General features: G+C 40.0%; 1 protein-coding gene and 1 long non-coding RNA gene across 3 annotated transcripts in view; both read right to left on the minus strand.

The window, feature by feature from the left end:
* DOCK8 (dedicator of cytokinesis 8) overlaps positions 1–5034 on the minus strand; it is an 87020-nt gene extending 81986 nt beyond the window's left edge. The window contains exon 1 of one of the 2 annotated variants that reach the window (XM_023943657.2): positions 4464–5034. In XM_023943657.2, coding sequence (XP_023799425.2) covers positions 4464–4516 — 53 coding nt within the window. In that variant the 5' untranslated portion in view covers positions 4517–5034. The remainder of the gene's footprint in view (positions 1–4463) is intronic. The other variant, XM_023943659.2, reaches the window with a different exon arrangement.
* Positions 5035–5777: 743 nt separating this feature from the next.
* Positions 5778–12086, minus strand: LOC147648457 (uncharacterized). Its single transcript, XR_015280020.1, has 4 exons — positions 12031–12086; positions 11484–11566; positions 8249–8461; positions 5778–5877 (listed from the first exon to the last, which is right to left on the minus strand). It is a non-coding gene; the product is annotated as an uncharacterized LOC147648457 (long non-coding RNA).
* Positions 12087–12349: the final 263 nt, after the last annotated feature.

Consider the following 12349-nt stretch of genomic DNA (forward strand, 5'->3'; position numbering starts at 1 on the left):
CTCATCACTGGAAATGTTCAAAGCCAGGTTTGCCAGGGCTCTGAAAAACCTGATTTGGTGAAAGATATCTCTGCCAATAACAGGGGGTTTGGAACTACATGATCATTGAAGGTACCTTACAATGCAATCCTTTTTAGGGACCTAAGATGCAAACCCAATCTTTATACCCCATGCATCCAAACTCCGTGTGATTGTCCCAGGGATTTAAAAGAATAATCTCTTTTATTTCTGTGGAAGTCTTAGAAAAATATACCCATTTGCTATGAACTGTTATCTAACATTGCTATACCTAACATATGAAATATATACATATTACTTTTTTCTCTTTAATCTGTTACATTTAATATTCTGCATTACAGAATATTATATAAATACAAAACCACTACCATTTCGCATATATATGCTTGTATAAGCTAGACTTTCATATTTACTACATAAACCTATTGTACATACAAAATACTGAGGTCCTCTCTGGGGCTTCTTTTATATATTTAATGTTTGAAAAGAAAAAATAGTGGAAATAAATAGCTTGGTGTATACAATGGAGTCTGGTCAATGCTTTTAAGTAATTAAAAATTTATAAAATTTTAAATTATTATTTATAAAAAATTAAATTTTTAATTTTTTAAAAAGAATCTTATTATATCCATATAACAAGGGTTTTATTGAAATTCAATCCAAAGATGATTGCCTTAGCCCCATAAAGGGGTTGCATTGAGCAGAAATCTACTATCAGTGTATAGGAAATGAAGAGTTTTTGTGCTTGACTATTCCACAACAGCCTTTGCCATTTAGGCTCTCAATTCTCATGAATCTTCAGACCTGACACTCTATACAGTATATGATTTAAGCTGACCTTTCCATTCCAGGTAAAAAGAAAAAATTAAATGTATTTTCATCATTAATGTAAAATTAAATTCCTGATACAACTGGAGAATTTCATAGGAGTATGACTTGTAATGTAAACTTTTTAAAAACTGAAATCTTTAGCTAAATGTTTCCTTTAATATTGGTAGTGTGAGTTTGTTGTTCTTTAACATAAGTCTATGCAAATAAACTCATCACTTAAGTGCATGTCTTAAAACTAGAACAGGAAAAGCTAAGTTTGTTTCACAACTGGGCAGTTTCAGGGACAAGGAAATGAAATTACAGAAATGAATGTTGAAAATTTATTTTGTAATACTTGTGTAATTCAGACAACAGTTGTCTGTAGAGGCAGTTGAGGAGTATGCCTGTTGGGAGGATTTTTAATCGCAAGAGTTACATGACTGAAAGTTATATGATATGTTAGGGACCTGTTTTTGTTATTGCTGTTCTTGATAACCTTCTGTTTTGTAATTTGTGTGTTGAAATGTTTTGAATGTAGAACACTGGTGACAACGGCCCTAGCTAGGTACTTGAAAAACAATTTTCTTCACTTGAAGTCAAAACAAACAATTACCACTGCAAGACCTATGTGAAAGATAAGACAGTAAGCTGCACTAGCTAACCAAAAATAATAGAAATAGAATATATTTGCTGTTAATATTGTGTTTATCCTAACACATGTTTATTCTAACTGCTGAGACAAACTGATTAAAATTCAGTTTTTCTGGTCTCTCAAACATAGACTGGTCAGCTGTTACATATTAAACCTCACATTTCTAGCAATAGTGAGTTGTTTTCTTCTCAGTGGTTTACAAAATTATTTTTAACTTCCTTGATTCCTGGATATAAATACTGTAATTGGAAAGTAGACACACATTGCACAATCCAGATATCTTCTAATTACTATCTTGAATTAAACTCAGCATGAAGGAAGTGGCTTTTTGTGTCCCATGCTGACTTGAAGCTGCCTAACTTGAGGGACACTAAAAATTTGTTCCTTTACTTCTACATAGGAAATGAATATCAATATTCATAAAACCTATCCTATTAAAGAAGAAGGAACTACTCACATACATGCATGAAAAACATGTGCAAGTCTTTGCAGGATTAAAAAAGGCAGGAAGCAACAGGTTGGGGCAATAGACACCAGATGGGTGGAAGGAAGAATAAAGTGATAGGAAAACATGGTTACGTGGGCAGGTTGCATATAAGAGTTTGAAGACATTTGAAGGCCTGTTTTTAAAATTTGACCTAGCTCTAAGCAAATGTGTTGCTTGTCAGGTACTAGCTGTTCCTGAAACAGCTGCAACTCCAGTGCTCATGAACTCACACTAAATTTAAATCATAATGAGACCACCAAGACATTTTGTATAATATCATGTTATTGCTAATTTTTTACAGAATGGAGTTCACAGGTTGGTCAGATATCTGTCATGGCTCACCAAACACAACAGGGTACACCTTGTGTCAGTAGCAGGGACATGCATGATGTTCAGGCAGAACAGAACCTAAAATTCTGCTGGTCCTCATAAAAACAATGTACATCTTACATAAAGCACTGGCAAGAGAAAGAGTGAATAAAAAAGGGGAGAGTTTTGCATGCAAATTTGTAGTGAATGCAAAGTAATTATAGAGGCAATACAGTATATTGCACTATATAATTGTACTATATGTCCTGAAAATGTTGCCTTGTCAGTAATGTTCAACTTTTACTACAAGTTGCATTTTGAAGAAGTCAGGAATTCTGAAGAGAAAGAAACAAAATTTTACAGCTGTAAATTAGTCTTTTGTGTACAATGAACTAAACACACTGACCTATTATTCCTCTGAATTTGAAAATTACTTAAAAAAATCCAAACTACCACATTAAAAATGCTTCTTGCAAAGATCTATCACTCTTCTGTCACCAGTACAAATTGCATTGAAGGCACATAAAGATGTCCTGCTTCTTTTCAAGAAAGGGAAACAAAATTTCCTTCTAGAAAATATCTACTATACTGATAAAAGAGAGTAAAGTGTAAGTGTAAAAGAAAATATCCATGCTCACAAAATAAAAGGGCACACTGTTACATCAGAATCATATTCAGAATATTTTGATAATATATTTCAACATTTTACTTGCTATGAAAAATATTGACTTATTTCACTATTGATTCAAAAGAAAAAGAAATTTTTAAAAATTACAACAGAAATTTAATTTCACAACAGTTCTTAGTAGCAAAACTTTTGTGAACCTTTGTGAAATGAAGCTGAACTAATTGTAATGACTCTACTGCTTTGTAAGGCTTTAGTCATAGAGATGAACAGTGACCATCACCAAAGCTAGGGAAAGCTGCCAAAAATCTGACCCTAAAAATAGGAAGAAAGAAAATAACTCAAACTCTGTAAACATCAGCTAGTTATGATTTCTGTTCAAGCAAGTCTCCAAATGATCAGGAATTGTGGCATGATCCTCTCATGAACTACTCATCTGATGGTTTCCAAATATGGTGTCTCACTCTTGGGAATAATCCACCATAAATTTAAAATAAATTCCCAAAGGGTACAGAAAGGTACGTTGATGCATATTCTGCCATGAGAAAGGCACATCACAGAGGAGCTAATTTTATCCTCCCTGACTGCAAACCCCATGTCTTCCAACAAATTGCTGAGGAGGTGGAGTTTCTCTGTATACTTTTCTCTCTGGCATAGAGACTTATCCTCAGTTTATATTACCATTATGCTATTTGTTCTTTTATGTGTCAGCAAACTCAGCTACCTGGCACTTACATCAACAGCCTGGAAACACAGTTTTTGTCTCAGATGACAACTCTTGAAAAGAAGGCCTGTTTTTTCCTTCAACCTAACAATATGAAAATAATTGTCTTGGTTTCTTACTGCCACCCCACAGTACAGACAAACTGAGAGTCAGCACTACCCTGGGAAAAAACACCGAAGTCCATCAGACAGCAAGTTTAGTCTCAAGAGTACGGTGTTCCAACAGCTGAACTCTAATTTATTTGGTTTAGGGAGGGAATGTAGGAGGTAGATATATTTTCAGTCACTGTGGGACTTTTCATAGATGAAAGAATGAAAAAAAATTTCATGAAATCCCAGAGATGTATATAATTGCAGTATTGACGCCCTAAAACATAAACTCCTAGTTTGTCAGGAGTGCTAATTTAGAGGGATCAGGTAATTTTGCCACTTCTTATGAAGAGGAACCCCATTCCCCGCCCCGTCGCCAGCGAGCAGCCCCTCCAAAGAATTCGGAATTTATTCGGACAGAACACACGGGGACTAGAACAGGGGTCCTGGGGTGAGACTTGACATCCCTGCCAGAGGACACCGACCCACAGCCGGCTTCTCTGAGGACCTTTCACCAAGCCAACCTTACAGAAGGAGTGTAGCCGGGGTGAGCAGCAGCCGCAGGAGCAGCGGGCGGCGCGGAGCGGGGCCGGCCGAAGGTTGGCCAGCCGGGCTATCTGGAGCTGTCGGATGGCTCCCCGCCCCGGGGGTCTCCAGGGGAGGAGCCGTCCCGCCCAACCCCGGCCGCTTGTCTCGGCCAGGCTGAGACTGGCGAGCGATAGGTACCGGGTGCGAGGAAAGCCGCTTACCTGTTGATCTTCAGGGCGAACGCCCTCCTGTCTGCGGCAGGTAACGTCGCCATACGGGCGAGCAGCCCTGGGTGTCGGCTGCCGACGAGGACCGAGACTGGCTGTACGCACCAAGGGCGGATTTATTTCATTTATTTATTTTTCTTAATTGCGTGCTCCGGGCTAAAAACCCGACTGATCCACTGACAGTTCTGGGTGGCAACTTCCGCATTTCACCTTCCTCACCGAAATTGGCCGGAGTGGGAGGGATCTGCCCTAGTGCACAGCACACTGCTCCCCCTGCCTCGCCTGCCCCACCGCCAGCAGCGCCAGCCCGCTGCGCCGGGCGTCCTGCGCCTTCCTGCAGGCTTCCACCAGCTGTCCGCCCCGGCCGGGGAGCCCACGGGAGAGCAGCAGCTTCCCCTCCCTCTTTACAGAGGCGAACCCCGAGCCGCCCTGGGGGCATTTCGGAGGGAAGCAGCGGGGAAGGCTTAGGCACAGACAGGAAGGGAACGCACCGTGTACGCTTGATCGCGCATAGTTGCGGGAATCCATGAGCATCCCTCACAACCCTTTTTCTTTCGGACAAGGCAGTGCGAGTCTCAGACGCCTCTGCCTCCGCCCCACCAAACCCCACACACATATACACACCCGCCGGGGGTCAAACGCTGCTCTGCGGGGGCGGGCGAGGAAGCAGCGGACACCACTGCGCGCTGCTGGCCACCGCCGTAGCCGGGCTAGCCCCGGGCGCCCAGGATCCAGCCCGTCCTGCCAGACGGAGCAGGCGGGGCCGCCGGGCCGGGCCAGGCAGGATCGGGCGGGGCAGGACTGAGTAGGGCTGCCTGGAGCAGGGCAGAACCGCACCCACTGCCCACAGGCATCAGAGATAGCCAGGGACCTTCCTTCGGCCCCACTAGCGCATGGATGGAGCTGGTCGGGAAAGTAGGGACAGCAAGTTGTGAGAGGTAAATACATTACAGCTCTTCACCTGAGATATTTTGCCAGTACACCTGTGCACCCAGGATCTATGTTTCTCTTACATCTAAGCTGTGTAAGAAAAACGCACAGGTACCAACACCAGATACCAGCTCAGCTTGGCACTGCTGTTCTATTCACCAGTACTTACTGCTCAGCTCTTTAAAAAGGCCATTTTAATTAATTATCTCGTGGTTGTGTTACAAAATTATGTATCCTGACTGGTATTTTTTCTTTCTTGCCTTGATGCAGTTTTCACTGCTTCTGCAGACAAGGAGAACTCACCTTTCATTTGAAAGGGGAAACAAAACCCAAACATGGTTTCTACAGATGAATTCTGAGGTCGTAGAGGCAATTCAGTTTTAGGTTGTCTTGTTTTTATTAAATCTGTGCTTTGATGGCAACATTAGGATTCACACACTGAAAGGCAGTCATAGCTTATCTCTCCATTCCCAGTAACCTGGAGGGAATATAGAAGAAAACAGTGGGATATGAGGCAAGGAATAGACAATTGTCAAACACTGAGGGCCTAAAATTGTTCTACCAACAATTATATTTTTTTCTGTAGGATTCATCATTCTTTAGAGTACTGTGTGGTCTCAAATATAAATGTTAATCTCTTGGTTAGCCTCTGGCTAAGGGCCCCTGGGGAGATGTTCAGATGCCAAAGAGGTTTACGAAAAAGAAAACAGATTAAAAATTAAAAAATTGAAACAAATATGGGTATGTTTTTGGAAAAAAGGCTTCAAGGATCTTCAGCAGAAGACCTGAAATAGTTCAGAGAAACTTATGAGAGAAAATATTAAAATCTACTACTAATAGGATGTTGTTACCTAACAAATATTTGCTTTGGGAAGAATAAATTGGGCACTTTATTGCATGGAACTTACCCACCACACCCATCCTGTCTTTACCTCACCAAGATAAAGCTAAAGCCACTTACCTACATGTAACTTGAACTTAAATACCACTTAGTTACAAATCACTGATAGCAGCTGTAGCCCAACACGTATTGGTTACAAGAAAAATTTATTGCCATAGATAGTGGGTCTGGCAAGACACTACCTCCTTGAAGCTACAAAAAAGAGTCCAGGCTTCATTTTAATAGCTCATGTGGCATGAAATAGGGACCTTCCTTGATTGCTAAATCTTGCTATAGAAACAGAGCTAGCAGAAATGCAGATTACAAACTAATGTGCACAGATACATCCATTTATTAATGATACAACTGCTTATTTTACAGCTTCATATATTCTCCATAAACATGGACAAAGGATTGCTCAAAAATGTTTTGCCAAGTGCAGGAAAAAAATCTCTGAGGAGGCACACAAAGTTTAAGTTTCCAAAACTTTAAAGTTTTGGCTAGCATATATATACACTGAGAGAGAGGGTGCTCTCATGGTTTAATCCCAGCTGGCAACTATGTCCTACACTCTGATCCAGTGGGATAGGGAAGAGAGAACTGGAAGAATAAAAGTGAGAAAACTTGTGGGTCGAGTAACAGCCAGTTTAATAGGGAAAACAAAGGCTACACACACAAGCAAAGCAAAACAAGGAATTCAGTCACTGCTTCCCACAGGCAGGTGAATGTTCAGCCTGGAGCCCAGGAAAGCAGGGCTCTAGCATGGGTAATATGAATTGGGAAGACAAATAACATCAGTCTGAAAGACTCCCCATTTTTTGTTCTTCCCCACAGCTTTCTAGCTCTATAAATATATATTATATATTTATATATATTTATGTGTATTATAATACATATAATTTATAGATATTTCTATATATTTACACATTTAAATATATATAAAAATATATTTATATATTTTTATATTTCTTTCAGTTTTCTGAGCATGATGCCATGTGGTCTGGGATATTCCAGTGGTCAGCTGGGGTCAGCTGTCCTGGCTGTGTCCCCTCACAACTCCATGTGCCACCCCCCGCCCCTCACTGGTGGCTTGGGGCAAGAGACAGAAAACGCCTTGATGCTATGCAAACGCAGCTCAGCAATAACAAGAACATCCCTGTGTTATCAATACTTCTTCCAGCACGAATCTAAAACACAGCCCTATACCAACTACCATGAAGAAAATTTATTCTTCCAAAACCAGCCAAAACCAGCACATATATCCAGTAGATACAGAACAAACACTTAGGTGCCCACTTTTTGGATGAACTGTATTATCAGAACCCTACTTTGGCATAGGAGCAGCAACTCCTTTCATCTATTATGTCAGCAGTTACATTGCTATTTTTGAAGGAAAAAAGAAAGAAAAAATAATGGATTTTTATTAAGACTGTTAGCACAGCTTTCACTCACTGGAGCACTACCAGATGAGAAGCTGGTGAAGTAATTGTTTTAAATTTTCTTATCCAATTCAGTATTGTCAGTATGAGTGCTCCAGTTTTTTGCTAAACAAACACTATTATTTGAACTCCTGAAACAAACCAACCTACCAATACAAAGTAATGATGTCTAAACACTCATTTATAACAAGTAGTACAGCAAGATCTTTCCAGTCAGAGGGTTAAAAAAGTTACATCAAACCATGTTACAGTGAGGGCATCAAAAAAATCAAAATGAAAGAAAACAGTGCAATTCAGAACAAACCGTTGTTTTCCAAACCTAGCTTGCTTGGGGTCAGCAGCTGCTATTAGGCTTTCCATTAGATACGGTGGAAACCATGCTTGTATTCTCCATTCCTTATCCCCATCCTCCTGTCTCACACTCATGCATCCCTAATGGTAGTCCTAATCATTGCTTCACCACCTCAGCAGTAGAATCAGTCATAAGCTATGCTTCCCTATAATTTTTCTGGGGTGCCAAATGCTCTCACCATTACTTGGTCCTCCTTCTGCACCTGACTGGGAGGTGTTTGGTCCACGGCTGGCTCGATGCTGTACCTGGGCAGGCTGAGGAGATGCAGACCCAGCCACAACAAACAGCTGAGTGGTGGCAATATCAGCACAGGTTCTGTATGGGTGCCTGGGCAGCATGGATATGCTGCAAATTGTTTTGAAGGTGTTTGCAGGCTGGGATTAAAGAAGCACTGGAAGAAACAGTGATTGACATATCGGCATTTAAGGCACACATTTTCAGACATTTTTTTTCTGCTTCACTGGCAGTGGTATCCCTGTGAGGAATTCTACTGCATGATTGCGTATCAAGGCACCATGAACACTGTTAAACACATCTTCATATCCCACCACAATCCTGGCCTGTACCACAACAAAGCCTGCTTAAGTGTCACCTGCTTATTTGTAGAGGATGTACCTTTGCTGATCAACCAGCAATTGAGTTAGATCTGTGTGAGTTTTCTCAATATCTTTTATAATGTCAAGTTTGCATCCTTGGCAAAAAACCACCAGTGGTATATAACTTCATTAATGAATAAATATGATTTGCATACCCTATAAGAATAACTGGAGGCTCACACCAAGAGGAAAACTGAGATGATATCAGTTTGCAATACCTACCAGAAACACAAAATGCCTGTTAATATTCACTAATATTAATATTATTATTAAAATATTCCTACCACATCGGAAGAGTGGAATGTAGCCAGTGCAGCTAGACACTAGCTCCTTAAAGGAAGCTGGCATGCCACCAAGTTTAGTGTTTTTTCTGGCACAGATCTCAACTTTATTCAGTAAAATACAAGAAATTTAGTCAAAAGTGCTATAAACAAGAAATGGTATATGAAATTTAGTAGGCTAAACTTCAGAAAAATAAGTGTAATTTTCCATTATTCCTATTAATGTTTTAAATAGATTTGCAATTAAATACTGAACTCTCTTAAAAAAATAAAGTCATTCCTAGATTTAAGTTTCATTTTTGTGTTGGTGAAACAGAAGAAAGGGAACTTAGATCACTTCGCAGCCTTTTTTTTTTTTTTTGTAAAACACTTGAGTCTAAAAGAAGAAAACCAGTCTATGTGAAAGCATATCTTCTTTTTCCATTTGTCTGTGCAAATTCTTCTGGAGGAATACAAATGCTACTGGCCAGATTCACATCAGAGTTTCTCAGACAGAAATGTTCCTTTGCTCATCTTCACAGTGAACAAAACTCTAGCAGAGACAACACTTATAAAATTTTCCCTTACTGACATAATTTTCTTATATACAACAAAGCAGCTTGCTAGATAAGGTCTGATATTTAAATTCTGACCATAAACCATACCTTTTTTCTAATGTTCCTAGTTTCACATTATAACAGCATATTGAGAACGTAATCCACAAAAAGTAGCAGTATTAAAAAGCAGGTGCACTGGCTGAAATAAGATCTAATGACATGTGAATAATCTGCATTCTTTAAAGAAAAAGAAGGTTGTCTTGTTAGGAGAAACTGTCAATGCAAGTATAGAGAAGAAAATAAAAATAACTTAATACAGGAATAGTTAAACAGATAAAAGAGAAGAAACAAGTCAATGTACCCTGGGGAATAGGCAAATCATACTGACTGAAGCTATGCATCTGCCTACCAGCTTATATTTTCAGATTACAAAATTGAATTTACTATCTGTGTCCTTATTGTTTTGCAGGTTAACTGGTATCATTGTGTGAATTTGCAATTCCTTTTTCTGAGCTGCTGAACTATATTGTACTATACTGACTTGCAGTATCATACAGGAACCTCCATCTCACAGGCCTATTGTGCTTTAAGACTCATATTCAACATACTCTTGAAATGCCAACAATTTTCTTCTTCTGTTTTGCTCAGATCATGCTCCCCTTGCTATTGTATCAGGAATCCCATTGTAACACTCTTCCTTATTTTCTTGTTATAGCCTTCTTCTATAATTCACCTCTAAAGCCTTAAACACTTTAGTCCATAATTAAAACAGCTTTGCTTGCACTGAGATCTTCAGTATTAGGGAAGGGAGTAAGTTATTTAAAGTGCAGCCAACTAAAGTAATAATTAAATACAACTTCCTGGTACCCAGCAACACTTTACTGCTTTCTGATGTTGTATGTCTTGTCTGCAAGTATCTTGGAATAAAACACTTCAACTGTGCCACCCAGATTTAAGTTTGCTATGCTCATTTGGCTGCCACCACACTAAAATATGCAGGGTTTACATCTATCTTTACAAAGCAGACTTTATTACATGGTTGAGCAGAAATGAAAGGACAGCTAACACTTACAGCAAAATTCTAGTATTTAAATATAAACTTTAAAGAAACCAAAAGAAAACCCAGAAACCATAGTATTTGTTTTAGCTAATTTTGTTCAAAAGAAAAGAGTAATAATCAGTGTTATGTGAGCTGATGAAAAGCAGAACCACTTAAGGAACCATGACAGTGGTTTAATCACCTTGCTTTGTCAATACCAGATGTCTCACTGACATGTAACTGAAATTTCAGTATTACAAATATGTCTCACTTTGAAAGACAACTTACACCCATTTCTTAATATGCACTGCAATGTAAAATTGCTCATTCCCAATGCCTTTCTGACTTTTCCCTCTTTTACACAATCTTGTACTTTTTTTAAATCAATACCTTAATAACAAAATTTTATAAAGCTGTGCAGTTCCAAGGCAGCAAGAACATCTACCATCAGGCAGGGTTGTAGCAGATACAGCTTTGAAAAGCTGATTAGACTTTTCCTCTAAAATAGGATGCATCGTACAAAACGATGATCTGAGTCACTGAAATAAGAATGCAAAAAGATGCATTTTATAATGCATTAGTCCTAAAACTCTAGAAATCAACAGCCTGTATACTGTGGGTATTTCTATTGGAATAAATAGGGTTGTATCTCCAAGGATAAGCTGAATCAATGGATTAAATAAATTATTTTATCTTTTCTTAAACCACACATTCACATGCTTGTTAAAACTAGAATGACTAAAGGAGAAGCCAGCTATTTAGAGTGGAATATCATCATATGATCAGTATGAAATATTTTGACCTACAGAAGTATAGGAAGAGTCAAGAACAAATACTAAGTACATTTATTGCCACACAAGGCAATAATAGATGGACAGACAAGATAAAGCCTAGCATACTTTACCATAACAGTACTCAAACCACTGCTACTTAACCTTATTTTGAGAGGAGAGAAACCCACCTGGGTTTTGGGTGTGCATGTATCAGCGTGCATCAGGCCAATCTCTTCTCTGTGCCTTCCCAATGCTGTTACATTTACACCTTCTGACATGGTGAAATGGAACACGTGTTACCCATTTGCTAAACCTATGGCCCACCCAAAGCTGGGGAGCACAGAACACTGTTAAAATTAGCTGTATTTGTGTCTTACACATCATATGTGCCCTCTCACAGTCCCTAATGGAGAGCAGAGAAAGCCAGCATTCACCTTGCTGATTATTTGATTACGGATAGATAATCACGTACACACACCCTGCACTGTGCTTGTTATTCACACTGCGACTCCTTCAGTAATCCTGTGGGTCTGAACCAGGCTTGGGGCTGACCTGCTGGGGGGCAGCTTGGAGAAGGACCTGGGGTTCCTGGTGGACAACAAGCTGCCCATGAGCCAGCAGTGTGTCCCGGTGGCCAAGGAGGCCAGTGGGATCCTGGGGGACATTAGGAAGAGCATTGCCAGCAGGTCACAGAAGGAAGATCCTCCCCTTGTACTCAGCCCTGATGAGGCACACCTGGAGTGCTGTGTCCACTTCTGGGTTCCTCAGGACAAGAGACAGACACATGGAGCTCCCGGAGCAGGTCCAACAGAGAGCAAGAGAGGTGATTAAAGGAGTGTTTCTCTTAGGAGGAAAGGCTGAGCGAGCTGGGCCTGTTTAGACTCAAGGAGAAACGACCCCTCGAGTGGATCTCATCACTGCTTACCCGTGTCTGAATGAGGGTGTCAAAAGGATGGAGCCAGGCTCCTGTCAGTAGTGCCAGGCAAGAGGACAAGAGGCAACACGCAGAAATTGATGAAGCTCCACCTGAACATGAGGAAGAACTTTTACCGCG

This window comes from Cyanistes caeruleus, chromosome Z, assembly GCF_971803275.1.
Source record: "Cyanistes caeruleus chromosome Z, bCyaCae1.hap1.1, whole genome shotgun sequence".
In the NCBI taxonomy this organism is placed as follows: domain Eukaryota; kingdom Metazoa; phylum Chordata; class Aves; order Passeriformes; family Paridae; genus Cyanistes; species Cyanistes caeruleus.